This window comes from Callospermophilus lateralis, chromosome 11 (assembly GCF_048772815.1).
Source record: "Callospermophilus lateralis isolate mCalLat2 chromosome 11, mCalLat2.hap1, whole genome shotgun sequence".
Lineage (NCBI taxonomy): Eukaryota > Metazoa > Chordata > Mammalia > Rodentia > Sciuridae > Callospermophilus > Callospermophilus lateralis.
In genome coordinates this window covers 6424525-6446653 of record NC_135315.1, presented here as the reverse complement: position 1 = coordinate 6446653, position 22129 = coordinate 6424525, and the positions used below count along the sequence as shown (strand labels likewise).

The 22129-nt window shown below is 49.2% G+C and overlaps 2 protein-coding genes across 3 annotated transcripts in view; one reads left to right on the top strand and one right to left on the bottom strand.

Annotated features, from left to right (window-relative positions):
- Positions 1 to 22129, top strand: part of Rab37 (RAB37, member RAS oncogene family) — a 53506-nt gene that overhangs the window by 5541 nt on the left and 25836 nt on the right. The window lies entirely within an intron of this gene.
- On the bottom strand, positions 12342 to 18886 carry Cd300lf (CD300 molecule like family member f). The gene is made up of 6 exons (XM_076870370.2): positions 18526 to 18886; positions 17221 to 17341; positions 14648 to 14760; positions 13488 to 13510; positions 13015 to 13164; positions 12342 to 12566 (listed from the first exon to the last, which is right to left on the bottom strand). The coding sequence occupies exons 1-6, from the start codon at positions 18884 to 18886 to the stop codon at positions 12423 to 12425; spliced, it is 912 nt and encodes a 303-aa protein (XP_076726485.2). The 3' UTR covers positions 12342 to 12422.

Below are 22129 nucleotides of genomic sequence, written 5' to 3'. Positions count from 1 at the left end.
CCCCGATCTTGATGCCAAAGTCTGCTCCTGCCCTTCTTATTCACATGGCTGATTCTTAGTGAAGAGCTCCTACCCATCCACATGAGGATGTTATTTAATAATTTGGGATTCTGCAAATGCCACAGGTATGCTTTTAGGTATCTTGAGCCAGGTCGTGTTTGAGCTCATATTTCCCCTTGTTTTCTAATCCTCCACCGCTGGTCACTATATATACACATACCTCCTCTCCTAAGTCATGGCCGGGCCAGGGATACTGCATTCTGTTCTCTCTCTCCTTATCTTTTGTTGTGAACCTTTTAAAAGTGAAATAAACTACAGACATTCCTCTTCCCATTCTTCCTCCTTCCGCTGTTTGAATTTTGCATGCACACCACTCCCTGGTAACTCTGTTTATTAAATAGCAGAGCAATACCCGGGGACAGTCAGGAACAGGTAGCCCCTGCCTCTTCCAGCCCCTCATAAAGCCTGCATTGAGCAGCCAGGCGACCTTCACAAGGAAATGAAACCGCTGGTATAGACTCAGTCCCAAGGAGGAATCCCCCTTCAGCTCCTCAGGAATCCCTCCCCTCTGTGGGCAACAGCCCCTAGCCCAAGTACCCCGAATCTTCTTGCCTCTCTGGGTTCTTTCTCTGGTTTTGTTAGCTTATAAACTGAGGAGTATTAAAATCACCCTCTGCACTATAGTCTAGAGGGACCTGATAAGATTAATAATTGTTAAGAAGAAATGATAAAAATAAACAAAGGCTTCGTTTGTGCAGCCCTTTACAGTTTACAAAAGACTTTTATCTATGCAATGACACTTTGCTTACCACACCTTTCTTTCCAGTTGACCTTATTATTAAGTCTGTATTAAAGAGGGCAAATGGAGAGCAGATGGAAAAAAAAATAGTTACTCACCCAAGCCACACTTGGTACTGTGGAAATCCAAATCATATGGCAGACCCTTACACTGCACTGATGTGCCAAGAACTTTTCTAAGCAGTTTCAGCCATTAACTCACTGATTCCTACAGCAACCCTATTTTGATCTTATTTTATGGATGAACAAACAGAAGCAGAGACATTAATAAACTTGCCTAAGGTCAGATCCAAGCATGATGGGAAAGCAGGGGGTAGAGTTAGAGAGGATGGGGGCTTTGCCAATAGGGTCACAAACTCTTATTATTTTCAGGCATGGTCAGTAGCTCAGTGTGTGGCCTTCAGCTCTGTAGGGTCAGTTTTGCTCACTTACTCACCCAAGAGAGGCTCCATCTCTCAGGGCAGGCTCGTGTTAATTAGACTCACAAGACTCCTGTATTGACCTACATGCCGAGCCACATTACAATCAAGGGATTGTTTGCCAAGCATGAAATCCAGGGAAAAGGAGACTTGGAGGATCCAATATGCAATGCTATCAGGCTCTTAGGGCTTGCTAGCTGGTCACACTATAGGACAGCCTCAGTCGACAGCCCTCCCTTTGGGTTTTTTGACCCTAGGGTCCCCCAGCAATGTCCCTAGGGCCCCTCACCTCTGCCTCCCTCAATGTGCTTAAGCGTGACCTACATTGGGAAAGCATTCCATTCTTTTCACATTCACATTTCCTATGATCCTTTAAGGAGCCACTTGCCTTTGAGCTTGAGAATTGTCCAGGACTTGATCTGATTATGCAGAGGGAGGGGGGAGGAGGAGGGGAGGAAGGGGGAGGAGGGGACGTTCCCTCCATCTTTCATACTTGAAAGTTGTCCTCACATTTCTGCCTCCATCTCAGGGGCTCTGTCAGGGCCTTCAGGATTCAGGTTTCAGGAGAGAGAAGATGAAAGAGAAAAAGCAGTGGTTGAGCCCATCTCCTTATGTGCCCCTACTACCCACGCTCTACAGGACCCCCTCAACACCTGACATTTTTGGCTGAGAATTCTGAGAATCAAATCAGCAAACATTTGTGGGAATGAGACCCATTCCCCACCCCCCAAGAAGCTGAGCCTAGCAAGCTGGCAGATCAGAGGGCTGGCTCAGAAAGAAAAGACTCAAGCCACACCTGACTTCAGCCCACGTGACACATGACCTTGGTGCCCGTGAAGACTCCTAAAAGGTCAAGGGCCTCTAGCTGCACATGGTGGGCGGCTGGCCCTTGGGAAGCAGAACCAAGGCCTGCAGCTCTCTAAGGCTGCCAAGTTCTGTGTCCTGACCAAGCAACTAGTCAGGGGCTATAGACCCGCAGGTCCAATAGGTCAGAATGACTCTGGGTTCCCAGGCAAAGATCCATTCAAGCCCACAATCAAAAACAGAAGGGGGTTCTCAGTGTGCTTCCAAGAATTGCCTAGAGCAAAGATCTATGACCCCAGCTTGGCTGAGTCCAGCCCACAGAAGCAAAGTTGGCACCTCTCCCTGAAATCTCCAAATATCTGAGCTGAAAAACATCCAACCAAACTCAAAACACCAGGGTCCTGACCCCTGTGAAGACAGCTTGGTCCTCAAAAAGAGGCTTGGGAAAGACAGAGGCAAGGGCCAGGGGAGGTCTGCAGGCCCACCTGGGACCCTCACTCTTCCATACTCTGAACCAGGCCTCCACCAGACAGCACAGTACAACATCACAAAGAGAAAAGGCCACAGCAGATTCCCTGGCCACCACCTACCTAACCACCACGTGTCCTGCCCACCAACTGTCCTGTACACTTGCTGAACTCACCATCCCCTGCCCTGTCCACTTCCTGTCCTGACTGCCTCCTGACTAGTTCACCACCTTCCTTGACCACTCCTTGACCAGCTCACTGATATTCTTAGAGTGGGAGATAGCAAAGAAAAAGAACTCCCTTTGTAATGTCATTAAAGCTGGCCTATCTCCATCATTAGGCAACTGTATGTCCCTGTTTGTTCCATTCAAATAGCCTTTATTGCCAGGCTCAATGGTAAATACCTGTAATCCCTGCAATTTGGGAGGCTAAGGCAGAAAGATCATAAATTCAAGGCCAGCTTCAAAAACTTGGTGAGACCTACAGTAACTTACTGGGACCCTGTCTCAAAATAAAAAGTAAAAAGGGCTGGAGATGTAGCTCAGTAGTAAAGTCCCCTGAGTTCAATACTTAGAATGAAAATATAGAAATAATAATAATAATTTTTTAAAAGAGCGCTTTGTCATTTACAGAACATTTGCACATAAATGGTCTCACTTGATTCCCACAGCACCAAGAATAAACTACATTTTTATTGACTGTAAAAGTGGAACTCATGAGGTCAGGCCCTTTTGCCTTTTGCTTGCCAAAACCCAACTCAGACTGTTTTAAGAAAAAAAAAAAAAAAAAAATCTATTGCTCAAATCTTGAGAAGCCTGGATGTGCTACCCACATCCAGCTCAGTTGTATCCAATGACTTAGTGACGTCTCCACACGAGGCCACATGATCACCAGCAGCTCTGAGATCACAGCCTCACAGAAACTAGAGATACCAGAATTCCTAGACTCTTTCCTAATGTTCATTGAAGGCGGAAATGATCCTGTCTATCCCCAAACCAATCACTGTGGAGAATGAAATGGTCACATGTCCACCCTGAACCAATCACTGTAAGACTGAAGTGATCACATGTCTATCCCTGAACCAATCACTGTGGAGACTGAACTGGTCACATGCCCATCCCTGAACCAATCACTATGTCCAATGGCTAGAACTAGATGAATGGGTTAAACTTGAGTCTCCTACACCTCTGGATGTGGAATTGGTCCCACCCCAGTTCTATGGATTAAGTGCAGAAGAGAATGGTTTCCAAGAAAAATGGGCACGGTGGTAGCTGAAGGCTAGTCATGCAAAAACAACAGGTGCCTCATGACAACCCTGGGTGAAGCTGGGTCTCAACATTTGGGGGAGGGAAACTGAAGGTTGAACCCAGGGGTGCTTAACCACTAAGGCACATCCCCAGCCCTTTTAATTTTTTATTTTGAGACAAGGTCTCACTAAGTTATGAGGCTGGCCTCAAACTTGTGATCCTCCTGCCTCAGCTGCGGAGTCATTGGGATTACAGGAATGCGCCACCAGGACTATGCCCACCTCAACCTTTTTAAAGGTTGTGGCTGGCAATAAAAGCTTCCCTGAAGGGAATACATGATCCACTTGTCTGTTTGGAGCAGAAGATGAGGACTTGGGAAGTGGAGCTCAGGCTGCAATGAGGGGGAGTCCTACCTCCACTCTTTGGGACCAGGATCAGCTGGCACCAGAGATATCTAGACTTTTCAGATCAGGAGTTAGGACATGAGCAGCCCAGGGCTACATGGAGCAGAAGGGAAGGGGGCAAGAAAGCCTGCCCCACGAGGCCAGCTTCATGGGTGTGCACCTGTGCCACAAAGGGACCTATACCTGGCCCATGCTTGACTTACTGCTCTGAGGTCACCATCTTAAAAGTCTTGGTCATTTTGCACAAGGATCCCTGTATTTTTATTTTATAATTGGATCTGTGAATGATATAGCCATTCCTGATGTCATAAAAATGCCCCGAGGGTCTGAGTCCAGCTCTGTGCCATCATTCTGGGCTATTTGCTGTGGTGCCTCTCCCTTCTGTTGGCCCCATGCTGTGCCTGGTTTTGGATATGCCATGAGTAACCAGGGAGGGGTCATCTTGTGCTTTGGGTCAAATGGCATAAATATGGGCAGCCCTTCTCCCCCAGGGCTGGCTGGGTTAACAGTGGTGTTCATGGGCAAGGAATAGCTGGAACCTAGAACAGCATCTGCAAGGGTCCCGGGTAGCAGAAAGCATGGTGTGAGAGGCAGATCAGAAAAGGCAGACAGGTGGGGCCCCAGCCTTGAACAGGTCCTTGGGACACAGGACTGAAGAAGTAAACCAGGTTTGTGGTGGTGATTTAAGCCACAAACGACAAGCTCTAAGCTTTTATTGGTGTCTATGAGTGAATTATGCATGTTTAATTACAACATTTGGAAAGTAAAAGAGAAAGGAAAAGTTACCCGTAACACAGTGATTTGTGTTATCTTAAATAAAAATGGAACCGCACTCTGAAAGATACACCTAGGTGTCCGCCCACACGTGAGATAGATGGACACATGGGTAGATACACAGATCCCCGGTTCTTGTCACATGCACTCTCACCCTCATTCTTTCAATGGCTGCATCGTATTCTATGTTACAAATGCATGAAAATCCACTGGTCATTCTGAAATTTTGAAATTTATAGAGAAAAGGATAACAACAAAATTACCCATATGCCCACCATCCAAATTTACTAAATGCTAACATTTTGCCTTAAAACAAAAGAACTCAAAGGAGACTTCTGCTGGGCTTATGTGTGGGGAAGCCCCCAGCCCCTGCCCTCCTGCTAAGACAGTGGGATCAGGTTCACTTTGAGAGGTATGGTGGCCCAGCAGGTTACTTTGTGGCTTTGAAACCATAGCCTGGGGGATCCCTTGGTTATACAGTAGTTCCCCCGCCCCCATCACTGGTTTTGGTTTACCTGTGGTCAACTGTGGTCTGAAAATATTACTACAGTACAAAGAGGAAATAAGATATTTTGAGAAAGAGAATTCCTATTCACATATGGTCCTAATTGATGTATTTTTGTTATTAATTATTGTTGTTGACCCCTTATTGTGCCTAATTCCTAAAGTAAACTTTATCACAAATATAAAGAAGGAATAAACAGAACATGTAAGGTTCAGTACCCTCTGCGGTTTCAGGCATCCACGGAGGAGTGGGGTGGTCTTGTCTCGTGTTTATAAGGAGGAACTACTGAACCCTGCTTTGCACAGGAGGAAACAGACCCCCAGAGACATTAGGGGATTATCCAACTTTACTGAGCAAGTAAAAAAAGACAGCCACAACCGAAGCTCTGACCCCAGCCCTGATTCTTCCCCATCATCACTTTGCCATGTCCCTCCCTAGACCCCCGGGGTCCTGGGGGAAAGGAAGTCTTGAACTGAAGTTCCTGCAAGGCCCTTCTCTTACTGACCTCCCGGAATTCTAACAAAGCCCTGGCGACAACCCCAACCTGGCCAGGGACAGACACCCCGGAGGAAGGCCGGCCAATGGAGGACCTTCCATCACAAAGCAGACTCAGAACTCTGCCTCCAGAGCTCCTCCCAGACACTTGAGCCTGAGGCGATGATGAGTCAGGGGTAATTGGGTCTCAGGGCTGAGGAGCCAGGCAACAGGACTCCCTGGGGATTCGCCTCCCTCAAAACCCAGCTGCAGGATAATAAGCCCAGAAGGCCAGCCAAGATTAACAGACAGCAGCGCTGACCCCTGCCGGTGGGATCTCTGTCACTTGGCCTCTGCCCTCTCAGCCCCCCTGATGTCTTTCCGGTACCTTGGGATGAAATGCTCCGCCCACCTGGCCACTGCTTCTGCTTTCCTTCACCACCTGCCATTTCAGCATTGTGTTTCCATGAAAAGACACAAGGTTTCCGGGGCTTGGTCCTTCTGCTTTGGGGTTTCATTATTAATTTTGCAAACGTTGTGTGAAGTTTTCAACTGAGTCACCCTCTGAACTCCGCAACTCCTTGCCATCACCCGAGGGCCAGTTCTGGGCCACAGGCTCAGACCAGGGGCTGTGACCTATTGCTTCTTTGTCTCAGAAATCCTCAGCACCTTGGTAGAAGGTCATATTCTTCTTGGGAATGCCACCAAGGAGAGGCAGTGTGGCTGCTGCTTGAGTGACAAATTAATCACCAGGTCCTTAAGTAACATGCAAGCACAAGTGGTCAGGGGCTCATGGTTTTACTGGGGAGAAGCCATGTCTGGAGAGGGTGTGAACAGGTCAGCGGCTGCCAGTCCTTAGTTCACATGTCCCGACCTGCCCTTGACAAAGCTTCAGTTGTGTGTAGGAAATGACAGACACGCAATCGGAAAAGATGTTGGCGTGGAGTTGCCAACTGTCCTTTCTTGGGGAACACTGTCTGGGTGATGGAACCCGGGGCGCCCAAGTGCCCCATCTTTCATGAGATCATAGTGACAATGAATACTTTTGTCGCACTTTCTTAGCCAGTCCCCCAATTATCCAACTTACTAGATCAATTGACACCCTCACTTCCTTGATGGAACCTGCCAGCCCCATGCATATGGCACCCTGCACATCCAGGCCCAGCAAGTTCTTCTCACTCCTGCCCGTCATTCCTCCTCTCACCTGTTGAGGTGCACGGTTAGCAAGAGTCTGCTGTGTTTGGGCCCAAATGTGTTTATATTAATTGTATAGAATCATAATTGTGTAATTGAATTAATTGACCCATAAATTAATAAAAATATAAACAAAAAATATTAACCAGTGGAATAAGAGTGTAAACAAACAGAGGATTGTTCTTTATACAAAAGTTAAGCTGAGCCAGGTGCAGTGGCATACTCCTATAATCCTACAGGTTCAAGGCCGGCCTCAGCAATCTGATAAGTTGGTTTTAGTCTGCTTTTTCACCACTGTGACCAAAAGCCCTGACAAGAACAATTTTAGAGGACACACAATTTTTAGGCTTCAGAAGTCTTGGTCTACAGACAGCTGGCCCCATTGCCCTGGGCCCAAGGTGCAGAAAGGCGCAGAAAAGGAAAGCAGCTCAGGACCTGGCCACCAGGAAGCAGAGAGAGACTTGGCTCATCAGAGGAAAAACATAAACCCCAAAGGCATGCCCCCAGGGACCCACCTCCTCCAGCCACACCTACCTGCCACAGCCACCACCAAGTTAATCCCTAACAGTGGATTCCTGCACTGAGTGGGCTAAAGCTCTCCTAACCCAGTCATTTCACCTCCTGAACTTGCTTGCCTTGTCTCACACATGCGCTTTTGGAGGACATCTCATATCAAAACCATAGTCCCTGTCTCAAAATAAAAAGGGCTGGGCCTGTAGCTCAGTGGTAGCGTGCCCTTGGGTTCAATCCTGCAATTTTAAGAAATACTATCAAATTAGGAATGGGTGAGGGAACCATAAAATATTGAGAGAAACTAAAAATGAAGAAGGATTTTGCAATCAGAAATAGCTAGAGTTTCTTGCTTCATATTAAGGAAACCAAAATTCCAGGACAACACAATATGTGTTACTCAGGAAAAACAAAGGGCCTGTCTTTCATCAGACTCAGAAAAAAAGGCCTTAGGTCTACATCAAAATGCCAGCCGATTACTACAATTCAGATATTTTGAATCAAAATATAACATTTGGCAGGCGCAGTGGCACACACCTGTAATCCCAGCGGCTGGGGAGGCTGAGACAGGAGGATCGCAAGTTCAAAGCCAGCCTCAACAACTTAGCAAGGCACTAAGCAACTCAGTGAGACCCTGTCTCTAAAATACAAAATGGGGCTGGGGGTGTGGCTCAGTGGTCAAGTGTCCCTGAGTTCAATCCCTGGTACCAAAAAAAAAAGGAAAAAAGAAAAACATTTGAAGAAAGGATATATCCCTTTGTGATTCCCTGGTTTAACCAACCTTTTCAATGTAGGGGTAAGAACTCACCAACCAGGTAAAATAAAAAGCTGATCACTCCACCTGTCTTTCTCAACCTAATAAATTATTGTTATATGAAATCAACTGATTCCAGCAGTCAGCCCTTCCAAGGCTAAAGTGTCAATAAACTCTGTTTTCAAAGAGTCAAGCAAAGGTAGCCCTAAATCAACTTCAATTCAACATTTATCATGTATTTTCAAGATCATAAATCAATTATATATATAGATATAGATATATATGTATATTAGATATATATGTATATTAGACTCTTTCAACTGACTCAAAATTTTAAAAGTTTGGTCTTCTGGAAGCCAATGATGTGCACACAGTTCCTCAAGGGAGACAATCTAAACCTTCCAATTTTTTTTCAAGTGGAATCTTTAAATATTAATAATTCAGAAACCGAAAGAGGGAACCCCCAGCAACTGTAGATGAGCTATAAATAATTTGGCACTCAATCAGACTGGAGCACTTCAATATCCTGGAGCTTGCTTTAACAGAAGGTTCTTTCCTGGAAACTGTACAACAAGATAGTAAATGTCACCCTCACTCAGACCAGAGGAACCATATCCAAATTCTCCGCCTTGCAATAAAGGTGCCGACCAGGCACACAAAATGCTGTAGCAAAATCCTGATGGAGCAGCAGGATATGGCTGAGACAATACCCAGACACGCATCTGTAAACATTATGAAATAGTTTCCTTTCCAATTTCTTGCCTGGGTTTACCTCTCTTCCCCCACCCCAACTTCCCCAGCAGTCTCCGAACTCACAGTACAAACTTGAACAAACCAGGCTGGATTAGAGGCTGACCCTCCTGCCATAAGCCAACCTATAAGGAACCCAGGCAGATCCATTAGAAACAGTCCGAATCTTCTCTGTCCACCTCGGGATTGACTGGCCCAGTTCACGAATCTCAGGAGCTAGTCAATTCAAACTCTGAGGATCTTAAGAAAGATCCCTTTGCAGAAAGCCACCAACCCAGAGGGCTGAAATTTTGAATTAAAATATTATCTCCAGCAATATATCTGTCTTTCACACACCCCTCTCAAAGCCTGTGGAAGGAAATTAAAAGTGGTCCATGTGCGTCAGTCTTTCTCAGCCATCTCAGCCAGGCTGCCAGAACCGTCTCCAGCCCATATCCATTTGTCCAGATAAAGGCAGAGCACCAGATTCCAGCCAAGCCAAGCTGAGCTAAATTCTAGTCTTTCTCTGTATTTCTATATTTGCATCATGATAGTAATGCTCACTAGATCTGTGATCATGTGTCACCAGAAAAATGAACTCCTTGCTAAACAACCTGAGCATGTACTCATAACACTGTTTGGTGCAGGATGATTGAAATAAACTAAAAAATAAAGCCACTTTGTACACAATAGTTAAAATGGCCCAGTGATGCCCTGGCCCTTATACTTTGACTCACTCTAATTTTGCTCTGCTTTGAGCTTTTCCATTTAAAGCTTTTCTTGTTCTGAAAATCTTAAAACAGCCTGGGTCACAAAAACAGTCTCACAGATGGGCACAATGATGCACATCTGCAATATCAGTGACTCGGGAGGCTGAGGCAGGAGGATCGTGACTTCAAGGCCAGCCTCAGCAACTTAGCCAGACCTGTCTCAAAGAAGAAAGAAAAAAAAAGGTCTTATTCTGACCCAACCAGTTTAAATGACCAGCTCAAGAGCGGTTAAGCTTCTTAGCTCTACAAATTCCCTCCAAGGAAGGAAAAGCTCTTTAAGATTCCAGAGAATTATATTTGGAGCAATGAATGCAGGATTCAGCCACCAAGGCCACTTGCCCCAGGTCCACTCAGGGTAGCAGCTGTGAAGAGTCAGGCAAACCCCAGGACATGCTAACAATGGGTCCTGTGCCTGCTGCGCCACTTTCCTGTGGTCCTCAGGTTTAGCTTGGCCTTCTTTCTCAAGTCATTACAACTGACACTTCAGCCCCAGCCCCCACCAAAATCAACCCAAGTGAAGTAACAGGACTCTGTCCTCCAGGCAGAGGGCAGACACTAGCTAAGCAAGGGGATACAGGGACAAAGGAGAAGCACGCAGACTAGTGGGGAACAACACGCCCACATACCACTAAGTAAGTCATAAGAAAGTTCCCCAGGCTCATGCTATGAAGGACACAAAACAGGGCAAGGAGACAATAAGACTTGGGGGGTAGGTTGCAGGGACTGTCACCCTGAGGGTAATTGAGGAAGGCCTACTTGAGAGGGGACATTTAGGCTAAAATGTAAGGATGAAATACAGCGACTATTCACAGATCTGCAGGAAGAACATTCCAGAAAGAAAGAACAACAAGTACCAATGTGCAGATAAGGGAGGAAGCCTTATCTTCGTGTGGGCTTTCCATGGCTGTGACAAAACACCTGAGATAATCAACTTATAAGGAGGAAAGACTTATTTTGACTCATGGTGTCAGGCCATGATGCTTGGCTCCATTGCCTTTGAGCCTTGGCCAGGCAAAACATCAGCATGGAGCATGGAGCACAGCAAAGCTGCTTACCTCCTGGTGGTAGGAAGACGGAGGGACAGGAGGGGCCAATATCCCCTTTAGGGACACACCCTCGTGACCTCTTTCATCCCACCAGGCCCCACCTTCTGAAGATGGCACCAGCTCCCAATAGCACCATCAGCTGGGGACCAAGCCTTCAACTCATGGCCTCTGGGGGACATTTCTGGTCCAAACCCGACGTCTTAGAAGGACAGAAGAAAGGCAGGTGTGGGTGGTGCAGAGCAGGGGAGAGGGAGAGTGGATAGAGCCGGGCCAGGCGGGGTGGACTCCTGCCCTTGAGGGCTGAGGAAGGTCATAAGCAGAGGGTGACCAGCTCTCTGCTTTGAAAAGGTCATTATGGCTGCTCTCAGGAGAAGGACTCAGGGGCAGAGAATGAACGAGGGAGAACAGGCAGTGGGTGGGATGGAGGCCTGACGAGGCCGGGAACCATGGGGATGACGAGACACCACGGGATTTGGGACATATTCGGGAGAGAGGGCAGGCAGGACCCTAGAATAAGGGTAATAAGTCCAGCATCTAAAACTACTTACTGTCCTGGTGCAAGTGACTCTCTGAGTGGGTATGTACACACACACACACACAGGGCAGGGTTGTGGTTCAGACTCCAGAACCAAACTGGAATTCATGGGCCTACCAGCCACAATCCTTGGTGCCAGTGGCTGAGCCTATCTACACCTTGGGTTCCTCATCGGTAAAATGGGGCAATGACAGAAGCACCCTTGTAGGGACTGAATTAGCGACCACATGTGAACCACTCAGGAGAGAGCACCTGCCACAGAGCAACCTATTGCTATTGTACACAAATCACCACAAACTTAGTGGCTTAACTTTAAACAACACAGATTTATTCCTCTACAGTTTGGGGGGCCAAAAGTACAAAGTCAGTTCCACAAGGTGTCGGGGGGCTGGCTCCTTTTGGAGGCTCCAGGTTCTAGAGGCTGCAGCCTTCTTGACTCCTAGCTGTGCTGCTCCAACCTCCACTTCCGGGGGCACTTTGCCTTCTCCCCTTCTGACTTCCTCCTCCCTCGTAGGAGGGCCCTTGTGATTATATTTGAGCCCACTGGATAATCCAGAATAATCTCTCCACCGCTAATTCCTTAACTTAATCTCACGTGCAGCATCATTTGCCATAGAAGGTTTATTCACAGGTTCTGGAAATTAGGATATGGACATCTTTGGGGGCCTTCTGTCCCCCTGAACACAGTAAGCAATAAATAAAGGTTGATTACCATTATTATCATTACCATGACTATTCCCATGGCCACCCCAGAGCCTATCCCCACCCCTCTCCCAGTCTGTGTGGGAGAGGAGGAGATGTGGAGAGGCGACTAGTTCCCCAAAGCCCCCTGAGGCTGGGCCCCAAGCCCAGGTTAGAGCTGCAGGCCATGGTGGCTGATCAGGTAGAGCCTCAGCCACTGGTTGGTCCTGATGGGGGAGCTGGGGCAGAAAGCAGATGAGGAGGGACAGGCCGAGGCCTCATGCGGGTCCAAGGGGGAGCCAGGGACCAGGCTAAGACTTCCTGATGACGCTGTACTCTGTGGGCTCCTCATGGTCCCTGCTGGGAATGTGGCCTGTATTGCTGTAGGTCGGCTCCTGGTCCAAGAGGTCCAAAGACAGAGATGCGTAGGAAATGTCCTCCCGCGGTAAGGGGGGCTGCAATAGGGATGGTCAAGGAGATCTGAGGGGCTGGCGGGCTGGGACAGAGGAGCCCTCAGAGGAGGCCCGTGCAGGACACAAGCTTCTCCAGTTCACTCCAGGCCCTCCAGCTTCCCCCTGCTCTGCCAGGCTCCCCAACACAACAGAATCCCACCTCTGCCCGGGCGGCCTAGGGCACCCTGAGCCACGAGGCCTGTCTGCCTCTCTCCTGGCCATGCGAGGACCACAGTGGGTCTCCCTGGCCTCCCCAGGGCTGAGAACTCGTGTGAAAACACTTCTGAAAGCCTGGGGGGCCTTTCTCAGGCCAGTCCTGCAACGACTGCGGCCTGCCCAGCCCACCCTCCTCCGCTGGGCCCACGTAGGTACCAGAAAACCCATCCTCAAAGTGGAGCCGACAAAACATCTGCCCCGCCCAGGCCCATGGGAGTCCCCACAAAGGACACACCATGGTGACATATTCCACTTCCTCCTGGTCAGCCTGGGCCGAGGAGAAGGTTTGGGCAGAGGCCTTCTTCCGGGAGGAGCTGGGGGAGGATCTGGGCTGCAGCACGGACAGGTTGGCATAGCAGAGGTCCTCCTCCAGGGGCTGCAGCGCCTGGGGAGGGGACACAGGTGGAGTCACTGAGCAGCTTGTGGGCACAGGCTCCTATTCCACACTGGGACATGAGCCTATCCGCTTCCCAGTGACCCTCTGGCAGGTCCCTGTGTGCCCCCCACCTTCCCACCCCCTTTGCCCCTGAGGCCTCCTCCCTCTGGATATTTCCAGGCCTCTCATCCTTCTGGGCCTGCAGGGGCCGGGGGGCATGGGTGCTTCAGTACATGATTCGTCTGACACCAGGGCTCTTGGAAGTTGGGAAACAAGGAAGAGGGAGAAGGAGCTGGCTGGTCTCTCGGGTGTGACCTCAGGGACTCTCTTACCTGCTCTGGGGACAGCCCCGCATCTGAAAGACAAAACAAGCCAGAATCAGAAGGCCCATCCCTGAGGCCCACAGAGGCCCAGAAGAGAAACGTGGTGGGAAAGGGGGTGGATGAGGCTCCAGGTTCAGAGACAGGAGACCCAGATCTAACTGTGACTCCTCAGATGACACTCGGTGACATTGGTCACATCCCCTCTCTGAGCTTCCATCTTTCCATCTGAAGAAAAGAGGAAGACCCCAGCCCACTGGGTCCCCACATCCGAGAAGTAGTCCATCGACTGCTCAGGTGGCCCTGCCGGCCAGCCATCGGCGCCCCTGGAGTTCAATTTCTTTCTGCAAAATGCTGAGCCCAGGCTGTCACTTCTGCCTGAGGTTCTGCTGAACTCCCACATTCCTCTGCCTCGTGTGTCCTTCAGGCTCAGCTCAAAGCTGTGCCTGCCTCCCACAACTACCAGGCTGCCAACTCCCCCTCTCCCGGCCCCTGCTTCTGTTTGTCCCAGTGAAATCGAGTTAGTCTTCAGGTGGGCTTTGGGTCACTAGGCAGCAGGGCCTGTCCCTTCCTCGCATCTGGAGGCAGAATTGCTCCCAGCTGCCCCCCAGCGGGGTCAGCACAGCACGGACTGGCTTCCAGGGAAGTGCTGACTCCTGAGTTTCTTTGTGATTTTTTTTTTATTTTTAATATTTTATTCACTGTTGATGGACCCTTATTTATTTATACAAGGTGCTGAGAATCGAACCCAGTGCCTCATGCATGCCAGGCAAGCGCTCTACCACTGAGCCACAACCCAGCCCCGCTTTCTGCCTTTGATCCTCCCCCTTCAGCACCCCCAGCCCTTGTGGTCCAGAGACAAAAAGAAGAAAGGGTTTTCCCCCAGTTTTTAGTTTCAAATATCTAGATGCTGAGGTGTCCTTAAGAGTTAGGCCTGGCTGACGCACTCAGGAGAAGAGGTGGTGAGCCCTCCCGCCAGACAGACGGACTCCCAGGTTGGGCAGGTTTGGCAAGAGCTGGGGCCCAAGCATTCTGAGAAGTGGCACAACTCGTGAGAATGTGGAAGTAAGGCCAGGCAGGAAAAGGGTTTCATGATCTCTGAGCACAGGCTCCTAGGTTGGCCACTCCCCACCCCTCCAGCCCCAACCCCACGGGGGCCGGGGGCCTCTCACCTTTCTTCTGCCGCCTCATCATCCTCCAAGCCAGGAGTGAGGCCGCCATCAGGAGAAGCATCAGCCCAGCAAAGACGAGCGGGAGGAGGATCCTGAGCTCGGTGATGGGGTGCCTGGGGATGACAGAGGGGGACTGTGCACCCCGCTCGGCTTCCGTCTCAGCCCTCTCCCGGGCCTTGGTGGTGGGGAGGGCCGAAGACCTCACAGCCTGCAGGACTTGGTTTCACAGCCAGGGAAGCTCTTGGGTGCCCTCAAAGATGTTCTTAATAAAGGAGAGGAGGGCCGCACAAGGTAGGGGTCGGTAGGCCTAGTGGCCCAGCAGAACTCACAGGGCAATGGGCTGCCACCAGGTCTCCCTGCTCCTATGCCTGCCCTCTCTGCTAGACTGAACAATGTCCCCCCAAACTCGTGTCCACTTTGAGCCTGTGAACATGACCTGTTTGGAAGTAGGGTCTTTGCCAATGTGATCAAGGTAAGACGAAGTCGGACTGTTTAGGGTGGGTCCTGGCCAATGACTGTCACGGCAATGAGGGAAATTGGAACCCAGACACCCACAGGGAGAAGCCAGGTGACCACAGATGCAGAGGTTGGACTGATGCAGCTACAAGCCAAGAAGCCCCAGAGATCGCAGGCAATCACCTGAAGCTAGAAGAAAGCGTGGGACAGACTCTCCCTTCGGTGCTCAGAATGTGACTACAGTTGGAGAAGAGGTCTTTAAGGAGGTTATTAAAGCCAGGCACAGTGGCACACCAGGCACAGTGGCACATGCCTATAATCCCAGTGACTCAGAGCCTGAGGCAGGAGGATTGCAAGATCAAGGCCAGCCTCTGCAACTTAGCAAGACCCTGTCTCAAAACAAAACAAACAAAAAAAAAGGAAGTAATGAAAGTGAAAGAGGTCATTAATGTCATTGGTATGGGCCCTAATCCAGCGTAACTGGTGTCCTTGTGAGAAGAAATCAGGACACAGAGTTACACAAAAGGGAGGCCACGTGAAGACCCCAGAGGAAGATGGCCTTCTACAGGCGAAGGACGAGACCTTGGACGAAACCAGCCCTGCTGACTGATACCCTGGTCTTGGTCACCTGGCCCCAGAAGTGTGAGGAAGATAAATTCCTGTTCCTTAAGTCCCCAGCCTGTGGTGCTTGTTAGGGCGGCTCTAGGGGTGCATACAAGGACCCCCCCCACCCCGTTCAAGACACAGGTGTCAATTAATTATATCTACTTTAATTGGTTCCAGGAGTTATCTTGAGGTGGAAGAACTTGAGGGCGGATCCCTGGACTCTGTTCATTCCTGTACCCCCTCCTGTTCCTCAAAACAGCGACAGGCGTAAATGGAAGCTCTGTGGCTGTTTGTTGACTCAATGAACGAATCATCCGTCTCGCGCTAGTCCAAGGCTCTAGTGGCACTCACACAGGCTTTGATTAATAAGATGGGGACTCCTTGGCTATTCTATTAAATGCAGTTTGGTAAGGAAAAAAAAAACTCTCAAAACAGAGGGCAAACGAGAGAGGGGGGAGAGAAGGGAGTCCCTGGTGATGGAGAGATTGGGGAGTCCCATAGAGATTGGGTGACAGGGCCCAGCAATAGAAGACCTTGGCAGATCTAAAAAAATAGCCACAAGGTCGAAAGGGTCAAGAAAAGCCAAAGGAGGAAATCAAAGAGGCTCTCGGCTTCTCGAAAGCCCTTTGACTGCAGATGGCTGGGCAGGGCACTGAGAAGCATGAGCCTTGCTCTGGGTTTGGAGGCCAGACTCCATCCAAGCTCCAGAGTGACCCTCATCAAGGAAGTGACCAAGGCTCAGTCTCTTCTGTAAGATTCCTCCTCATGGGGCGGTCAGAGGCAAGGTCAAAGAGAACATAATCATGGGCAGGAAATCCTGTCGTGAGCTGCCAGGAGCCTAGGATGGGAGCTACCCATGCTACTGTTCTTTTTTTTCTTCTGGGGAGAATAACCAGGTATTGAACCCGGGGTGCTCTACCACTGAATCACATCCCAGGTCCGTTTTATTTTATTTTTATTTTTTTTTTTTTGAGACAGAGTCTCTTTAAGTTGCTGAGATCCTCACTAAGTTATTGAGGCTGGATTTAAACTTATGTTCCTCCTGCCTCAGCCTCCCGAGCCACTGGGATGACGGTGTACACCACTGCGCCCAGCAGTGCCACTGATTTATAGTTTGAGGAATTGAAGGAGAGACAGGATGTTCCCCAACCTACCGCAGCCTCCCAGGTGGGACACTGGGCCAAGAGCCTCTGTGGTCCTAAACCCTGTGCCCACACACGGCAGCCACACGGTCCTCACTGACTGCTACTCATTGCTTTCCCACTGGGCTCCATCTCTACGCCTGCCATGTAGAAGTGAATTCAGTAAACGTGGGGCCCAAGAACAGATGAACCAGTAAGTCCACAGACGGTGCCCTGCACCAGGATGACAGCTCCCAGAGGCTGAGAGCAAGCGGGAGGGCTCCCAGCGTCCTCACCCTCACCAAGGAACCTGAAGCCCTAGGACCGTTCCCCACTGGAGCAGCCTGGGCCAACTAGCCACAGGGGACCACAGTAACAGAGCCTGCTTACCTGATGTCAGGGTGGGTGGAGAGGCAGGTGGTCTTTTCCTCGGCAACCGGTGCTGTAGACATGTTGGTGGTGGAGGTGGAGGTGTTGGGGACTGTTGTAGTTGGGGACGCTGTAGTTGGTGCTTGACATACAAAGAGATTGCACACTACTCCTCCTGCCAGCCCCCAGCCTTGCCCCTGGCTCCGGGCCTGCAGATAGCATGGCCCCCCAGGTCTGGGTGGAGGGGCTAGAACCTGGACCACTCATATCCCCCGATCTCTGGGAGAGGAAGGGTCAGAGGGTCCCCAGGAAGAGCTTCAGGACAAGGACAACTGGAGCTCAGCTAAACCTTAAACAACCCTCTGCTTATAACGGTGCCTCAGGCAGTGGCTCCCTTGGCCTTCTCCATTCAGCAAGGAGCCTGAGGGACTAGTACAGGGGCTGAGGTACACCCTAGATTGAAGACTTCTAAGAACAAGACCAGCCCCCAACAAATCAGAATGTTCTGGAAGGCCTTCACTTCAGGCAAGTTATGAAGATTCGATAATGGGGACACCTTCCTCCTGGGCATTGTCAGGATTCTGAGAGACAATGCCTGCTGCCCACTGTGCCACAGAACACGCCCCAGAGGTTCCAGGCCTGGGCTCAGGTGACTGTGGTGCTCCTTTGTGTCCCCAGAGCCCTGCCAGCTGGTGCCGCCTGTCCAGGGGCCGAGCAGCAGAGTCAACAGGAAACGCCTTCAAACCCAGGCCTCGGGACCCTGGAGCCTCCAGCAGCGCCTGCTTTCTGGAGGACTTAGGTCGACCCTCAGTAAGCCAAAGGCATGAGCGGCTCCCAGCGGGTTCCCAGCAGCAGGAACGCAGCGGTCTGTGAAGGCCTCTCTGGGCTCAGGAGTCAGACCAACACACCAGGCTCCACAGGGCTTCTTCTCCCCAGGGTGGATACGGAGTGGGGTGAGAACAGCACCTGTCCAGGGCCCGCCCAGAGCACCCCAAAGAGCAGGGCACCCCTGGACACTAAGGTCCCAGGAAAGCAGTAGCAGGTCTCCCAGACCAAGGGCTGAAACTGGGGACCATCACCTTGACCTTTATTGGCAATAGGTTCAGGACTCAGCTGTGCAGAGGGAAAAGAGAGTCTGCTCTGGCTGACTTCCTGGAGGAGGTTCCAGGATCCGGGGCTTTTAAAGAAGCCCCACCCTGGCCAACCCCAAGTGTTCACTCAGGGTTCTGTGAGACCTCAGGATTCAAGCCCCTCTGTGACAGGTCACTCTGAATAACGGACCATTCACTTCAGTGGGACCTCAGGGACACATCAACTCACTCTTACCTGGATCAATGGTCACATTAACTGGAAACCCATGGTCAGATCCAAACCTGTCAATTATACACCAGTAAATGTCAGCATCATCTCTCCTGAGGTCCTCCATGGTCACCATGAACATGAGCTTTTCCTGATCATCCCTGATGGACACACGGTCCTTCTTCACCTCCTGCTCTGACCCAGTGGTTTTAACAAGGGTTTTGCAGTCCTTCCAAACAGCTCCTCGACACCAGTACTTCTTGTAGGGCTTCCAGCCTGAGGTATAATTACACTGCACAGTCAGTGAGCCCCGCTCTGGGCCACTCTTTGTCTTTGGACCAGTGACTTCATTCTGCGCAGTGAAACAGCCTGGAAAACACAAACCCATGTAGCTGTCACTTCCCACCCCAAGGGCACGGCCACAGCATCCTGCACTGGGAAGAGTTCCCAAGTCCAAGTGCATCATGAATAATGGCCAAGGAAGGAACCCACCTTCCCCAGGAGACAGACCTGCATACTTTACACACTGCTGGGCATAGGCTCCAGGAAGGTCACTGGTGAGCACAACCCCAGCTCTCCCAGGAAACAAAAGTGGGGACACAGCAAGGGTGGCTTCCGGCCCTTCACCCCTCTCTGCCTCTGATGGCCAGTGAATCTGTACATTTCAAGGGGTGTCCCTTTGTGGCCATCTGTGCTGTGCTGGTCTGGAGGGGAGGAAGCAGCAGGATCCGGGCCCATGGCACCTGCTGCTGCCTCCACCTAGCACCATGGCCCTCAGGACATCTCGCCGAGCAGCCACACCAGGCAGCTGGGCAGGGGCTGTTCTGGGGGTCTTGGGGCCTCCAGAGTTTTGCAATAAGCCTGCCTGGATGAAAGCCTTGGAAGTCGACCAGAGCTGTGACGCTGGTCTCCACGTGCTCGGGCACCCACAGCTCCCATCTTCCCACTGAGTTGTCTGGTGTCTGTCAAATAGCAAATTTGTGAGTTTTGTGTGGGTTTTCCCCTTGTGATCCACTGATCTATTGTCCATCCTTATGCCAATCCCACACTGTCTGATTACCCCAGCCTCACAGTAAGGCTACCACTAAAATACACGTTCTCTTATTTGTTCTTCCATTTTCTCCTCTTCAAAAGATCTGGGATATGATTAGATGTTTCTTTACAAAAATGATTGTTTAAAATGGCAAATGACACTAAGCCATAGCATCAAGGAGACGAGAGAAGTGGGGAGGTCCAGGGAAACGGGGAGGCCCAGGGAAACGGGGAGGCCCAGGAAAACGGGGAGCCCCAGGGAAACGGGGAGGGCAAAGATCCAGGCCCGCACAGCCCCATTCCACTTCAGCCCGTGGTCCCTGCAGAGGAGACGGGCGCTGCAATATCACACCTTTTCTTTTTTCTCGAGGAGCCAAAAATTTTGTGTAAACATTCTCACTTTTGAAACCCCTGCTTCATCAGAAGTAATGGCAATCAGGCACAGGCCACACAAAGTGCTTCAGCTGTCACTGTGGGCTCTTGGCCCTGCACTCACATGCAAGATTCTTTTCAATAACTTTGTGAAGGTTTGGTATTAGAGACACACTATTTTCTCAAGATGCATCTGACAGATTTCCATCTTTTATGCTCTGGAAAGAGAATATAAATGGAGCAAATGAATTTTTGTTTCTTTAGAGCCTATCTGGCAAAAGAGCCTCCCATCAGTTCTAGTGAATAAACCCAGAATATTCTACCACTGAGCTACATCCTGTCCTGTTTTTGTTGTTGTTGTTGTTGTTTTGTTTTGTTTTGTTTTGAGACAGGATTCAGTAAGTTGCTAAGGCTGGCCTTGAGTATGTGATCCTCCTGCTTCAGCCTCCGGAGTCGCTGGGATTACACGTATGAGCCACTGCAGCCATTTTTGTTACGTAGCATTTTAAGGTCCACAACTCAGCTTTTAGAGCACTCACAACCATCACCACAATCTGATTCCTGAGCATTTTTCTCAGCCCTCAAAGAAATCTCAACTCGAGGCTGGGACTAGGGCTCAGCAGTATTGTACTTGCCTGGCATGTGTGAGGTACTGGGTTCGATTCTCAGCATTGTGTATAAACAAATAAAATAAAGGTCTGTCAATAACTAAAATAACTTTTTAAAAAATCTCGTCTCATTAGCACTTGTTTCTCTTACCCCTATCTCTCAGCCCCCAGTAGTTACTAATCTACTTCTATTTCTAGGCCAATGGAATCACACAATATATGGTTTCTGTCTTATAAATAAAATATAATGAGTCTTCATACATTTTCATATGTTCTGCAATCAAATCAAATTTTTTTAAAAAAAATTATTTTTGGGGGGCTGGATTGTGGCTCAGTGGTAGAGCGCTTGCCTAGCGCATGCGAGGCCCTGGGTTCCATCCTCAGCACCACATAAAAATAAATAAATAAATATATATATGTGTGTATATATATATATATATATATATATATATATATATATATATATATATATTTTTTTTTTTTTAGTTGTAATTACACAATACATTTATTGTATTTTTAGGTGGTCTGAGGATCAAAACCAGGGCCTCGCATGTGCTAGGCGAGCACTCTACCGCTGAGCCACAACCCCAGCCCTCAAAGCAAGTTTTTTGTTTGTTTGTTTTTTTAAAGAGAGAGAGAGAGAATTTTAATGTTTATTTTTTTTTTAGTTTTCGGCAGACACAACATCTTTGTTTCTATGTGGTGCTGAGGATTGAACCCGGGCTGCACGCATGCCAGGCGAGCGCGCTACCGCTTGAGCCACATCCCCAGCCCCTCAAATCATGTTTTTAAAGGACTTCCTCCCCGCATCTCAAATTTTGTTTTCTGGAACAATTTTCAGAGGTACTTCTATTTTCTGGGAATTATTTTCGGGTGCATCGTTTCCTTTGACCATTTCGCTTACTGTTCTCTTTCTCTTGCAATACAGAAGTTTTTTCATGGTTAATAAAGAAAGCTCAAAAATTCACCTTTCCTCAAAAAGTTCTGTATCTTTTCCTTGGTGAGTCCCCTCCGGGACTCGCAGAGAGCAGACTCAGGTGTGCAGCCCCATCTCTGCCCCCAGCAGGCACTCATCTAGTGGGGCAGCTCTGTCTCCATCTCTGAAATCTGGCTTTGCAAGAGATTCTGATGCAATCCAAAGTTTTCATATAAAATATATTTATAGGAGCTGGGGATGTGGCTCAAGCGGTAGTGCGCTCGCCTGGCATGCATGCGGCCCGGGTTCAATCCTTAGCACCATATACCAACAAAGATGTTGTGTCCACCGAAAACTGAAAAATAAATATTGAAATTTTCTCTCTCTCTCTCTCTCTCTCTCTCTCTCTCTCTCTCTCTCTCTTTAAAAAAATAAAAATAAAAAATATTTATATCTGGGGCTGGGGTTGTGGTTCAGTGGTAGAGCGCTTGCCTAGCATGCATGAGGCACTGGGTTCCATCCTCAGCACCACATAAATGTAAAATAAAATACTGTGTTCACTTAAACCTAAAAAACAAACAAATATATATATATATATATATATATATATATATATATATATATGCACAAAAACACTACGTCCAGAACAAAAAAATTGATTTGGTGTTTGGTTTTTAACTTGAACTCAGAGAGAGCTTTTTCT

Bases quoted from the DNA above. Each gene is read 5' to 3' on its own strand.
- Cd300lf (XM_076870370.2), bottom strand. From the start codon at position 18,886: ATGGGTTTGTGTTTTCCAGGCTGTTTCACTGCGCAGAATGAAGTCACT. The intron at 17,342-18,525 runs GTAAGAGTGAGT...TTGTATGTCAAG, and splicing joins TAATGTGACCATTGATCCAG to CACCAACTACAGCGTCCCCA. The intron at 13,511-14,647 runs GTGAGAGGCCCC...TTTGTCTTTCAG, and splicing joins GATGAGGCGGCAGAAGAAAG to ATGCGGGGCTGTCCCCAGAG.